At 33.2% G+C, this 2,500-nt stretch overlaps 1 protein-coding gene across 1 annotated transcript in view; it reads right to left on the reverse strand.

The window, feature by feature from the left end:
* The window catches only part of LOC122267696 (uncharacterized), a 66,377-nt gene that overhangs the window by 24,915 nt on the left and 38,962 nt on the right, over window positions 1–2,500 (reverse strand). Inside the window, exons 10-12 of the mRNA XM_086553095.1 lie at window positions 2,444–2,500; window positions 1,753–1,852; window positions 986–1,084 (exon numbers count right to left, since the gene is read on the reverse strand). The exon at window positions 2,444–2,500 is cut by the window's right edge and continues 171 nt beyond it. Coding sequence (XP_086409221.1) covers window positions 986–1,084; window positions 1,753–1,852; window positions 2,444–2,500 — 256 coding nt within the window. The remainder of the gene's footprint in view (window positions 1–985; window positions 1,085–1,752; window positions 1,853–2,443) is intronic.

The raw sequence follows: 2,500 nt of genomic DNA on the forward strand, positions 1-2,500 counted from the left end.
TAAGAAATTGAATGACAAATAAGAAATTGACAAGGAAGAGGTAAGTAGAACAGGGTAATTAAACAAGCTATATGTAAGTAACTAAATACGTGAATGACCGGTAAATCAGTGTCCGTGATAAGTAAGTAAGTGGTAAATAGATAAGTAAGTGGTAAGTAAATAAGTAATCGACTAAATTGAATATGTCAATATCCACAGTTGAAACAAAGGTATTTCTCTATAATGCAATGGTAACAGTTGCTGTGTAAGCTTCTTTGGCAACATTTTATACCATAAAGATGACAATAAGATGATTTGCAATATAAGCTGTTTGTATTGTCATTTTTAAAAGTATTAGGAGTCGTGAGATCCTAATAGGTTACAAGATTATTTTATTCATTTTTCGATTGTTTTATCACACTGTATTACGTTGTGAAATATTTTGCGTTTTACCTTTTTTTTTAGTTATGAATTTTGTTATTATCTCACTCTTTCTCTTCATATATCGGAATGTTTCGATTGCCAGATCTTGTTCACAAGAAATAACATAAAAAGATTTCCAAACAACATTACTAAGATTAAGTAAACAAACTTTTTTTTTCCGTCGACAGCATGTTCAGTAAAACTTTTTAAAGAATACTGATTTATTTTCCCTTGTTTACTTTCCATAGGAGTGTATTTAATGCGATTAATTACCCAAGGATATTGCCTTTAAGAGGATAGATTATATCATTAATAAAAGTGTATCTGAAACAATGCATCACCTTAGATATTGCTTTTTGGACCCCCCCCCCCCTACGCACTCGCACTCGTCAAAAAAAAAATATATATATATATGTATATAAGTAACAATTAGATAAATTAGAAACATATAATAAAGCCTTATTTGAAAATTGGCGGAATTTGTTAATTCAGAGATTCTTTATATACCTCCTCCTTATCCCCCCCTCCCCCCTCCGATTATTCTTTTTTTTTTTTTTTTTTTTTTTTTACACCCCTGTAGTACCTTTTGATGTAGCTGGAAAGGTAACACTGATCATCCGTAGCGTTTTGCAGGTCCGATATTTCCGTAAACATTGCAAGAGTGGCTCCCATTTCACTGCATCTGTTGAAAGGATTGACGAATTAGAATATCGTTCAGAATCTGGAGATGATGGTATAATCATCATAGTGGTTATCATTATCATTGACATTCAATTTTAATATCATTGTTTCGTTATCGTTATTATTATTACTCTTATCTTTATTATTATTATCATCATCATTTGTATTACTCTTAATATTGCTGATATTATTGTTATCATTATCATATCATTATTATGATTATTATTGTTATCATTATTATTGTCATCATCATTATTATTATCATTATTTTATTATGATCATTGTTATTATCATTATTATAATCACTAATATTAGTATCATTATTATAATCACTAATATTAGTATCATTATTATCATTATTATTATCATTACCTACGTTATAATTAATATCATACCGTTATCATAATTCTTATTTAATTTACATGTATCATGTATCTTATCATCACAATTACCAATATCATCATTATTACCATATCATCACTTTTCCTAAAGCATAGATAAGTAAGTGGTAAGTAAATAAGTAATCGGCTAAATTGATAACAACACACAACACATCCCTATCACAACATAAGACACCCCTCGAAATCTGCAACACATAAACAGATGCTTGCAATAATATGCAAGCACCATTATCCATTCCCAAAGTACCTCTACACATGGACACGTTACCTCAGCGATGCAGAAACGAGGCCGAACTCAGCGTCATCGGTCGAGTAATGATAACAAACGCCCCCTCTAGGCGCCTCGGTGAAATTCTCTGGGCAAGTGACTGTTGATTAACGAAGGTGATGATTTTAGCATTAGACGTGTGAGGTGGAATGCAATATGGAAATCGTTCGTTATAGGTTGGAGGTTTAGAAGCAGAAGTCAATGGGAGGTGAGATGTGGTGAGATTTTTCATTTTTCATTTTAATTAATTTAATCTCATTGGGTAATTGGGTAAGCAGGGATGAGTGGCAGTTGAGATGATAAAAAAAAAAGAATTTGTAGATTTTGAAGCGGGCATGAATGAGGGGGGGATGAGTAATGTTGTTGATTTTAGAGGCTGAAACGTCCCGAAATTTTTCAGATGGATAGGTGAGTAGATAGAGAGGAACAGAGGAAATGAAATACCAAAGACAAAAAGCTCAAAGTAGAGAGAAAGAGATCCGATAAAAAGAGAGAATGAGAGGGCAGGAGAGACGGACAGACAGAGAGCAGGAAAGATTAAGAGAGAACAGAGACAAATAGAGAGACAGACTAAACAGAAAACAGAGAGCCAGTGGACAGGAAAAAGAGACAGACAAAAATGAAAAGAAAAAAAAAAGAAAAAAAAAAAGGAAGGCACACAAACAGAGACTCCAAGGACGTCCACACTCACACGTGCATGGCAAAGTGGGTATCCAGTCCCAAGCCAAGGACCCGTCGGTGCCATTCA

This window comes from Penaeus japonicus, unplaced genomic scaffold, assembly GCF_977035675.1.
Source record: "Penaeus japonicus unplaced genomic scaffold, GWHDUDI00000001_assembly GWHDUDI00000027, whole genome shotgun sequence".
Classification (NCBI taxonomy): Eukaryota; Metazoa; Arthropoda; class Malacostraca; order Decapoda; family Penaeidae; genus Penaeus; species Penaeus japonicus.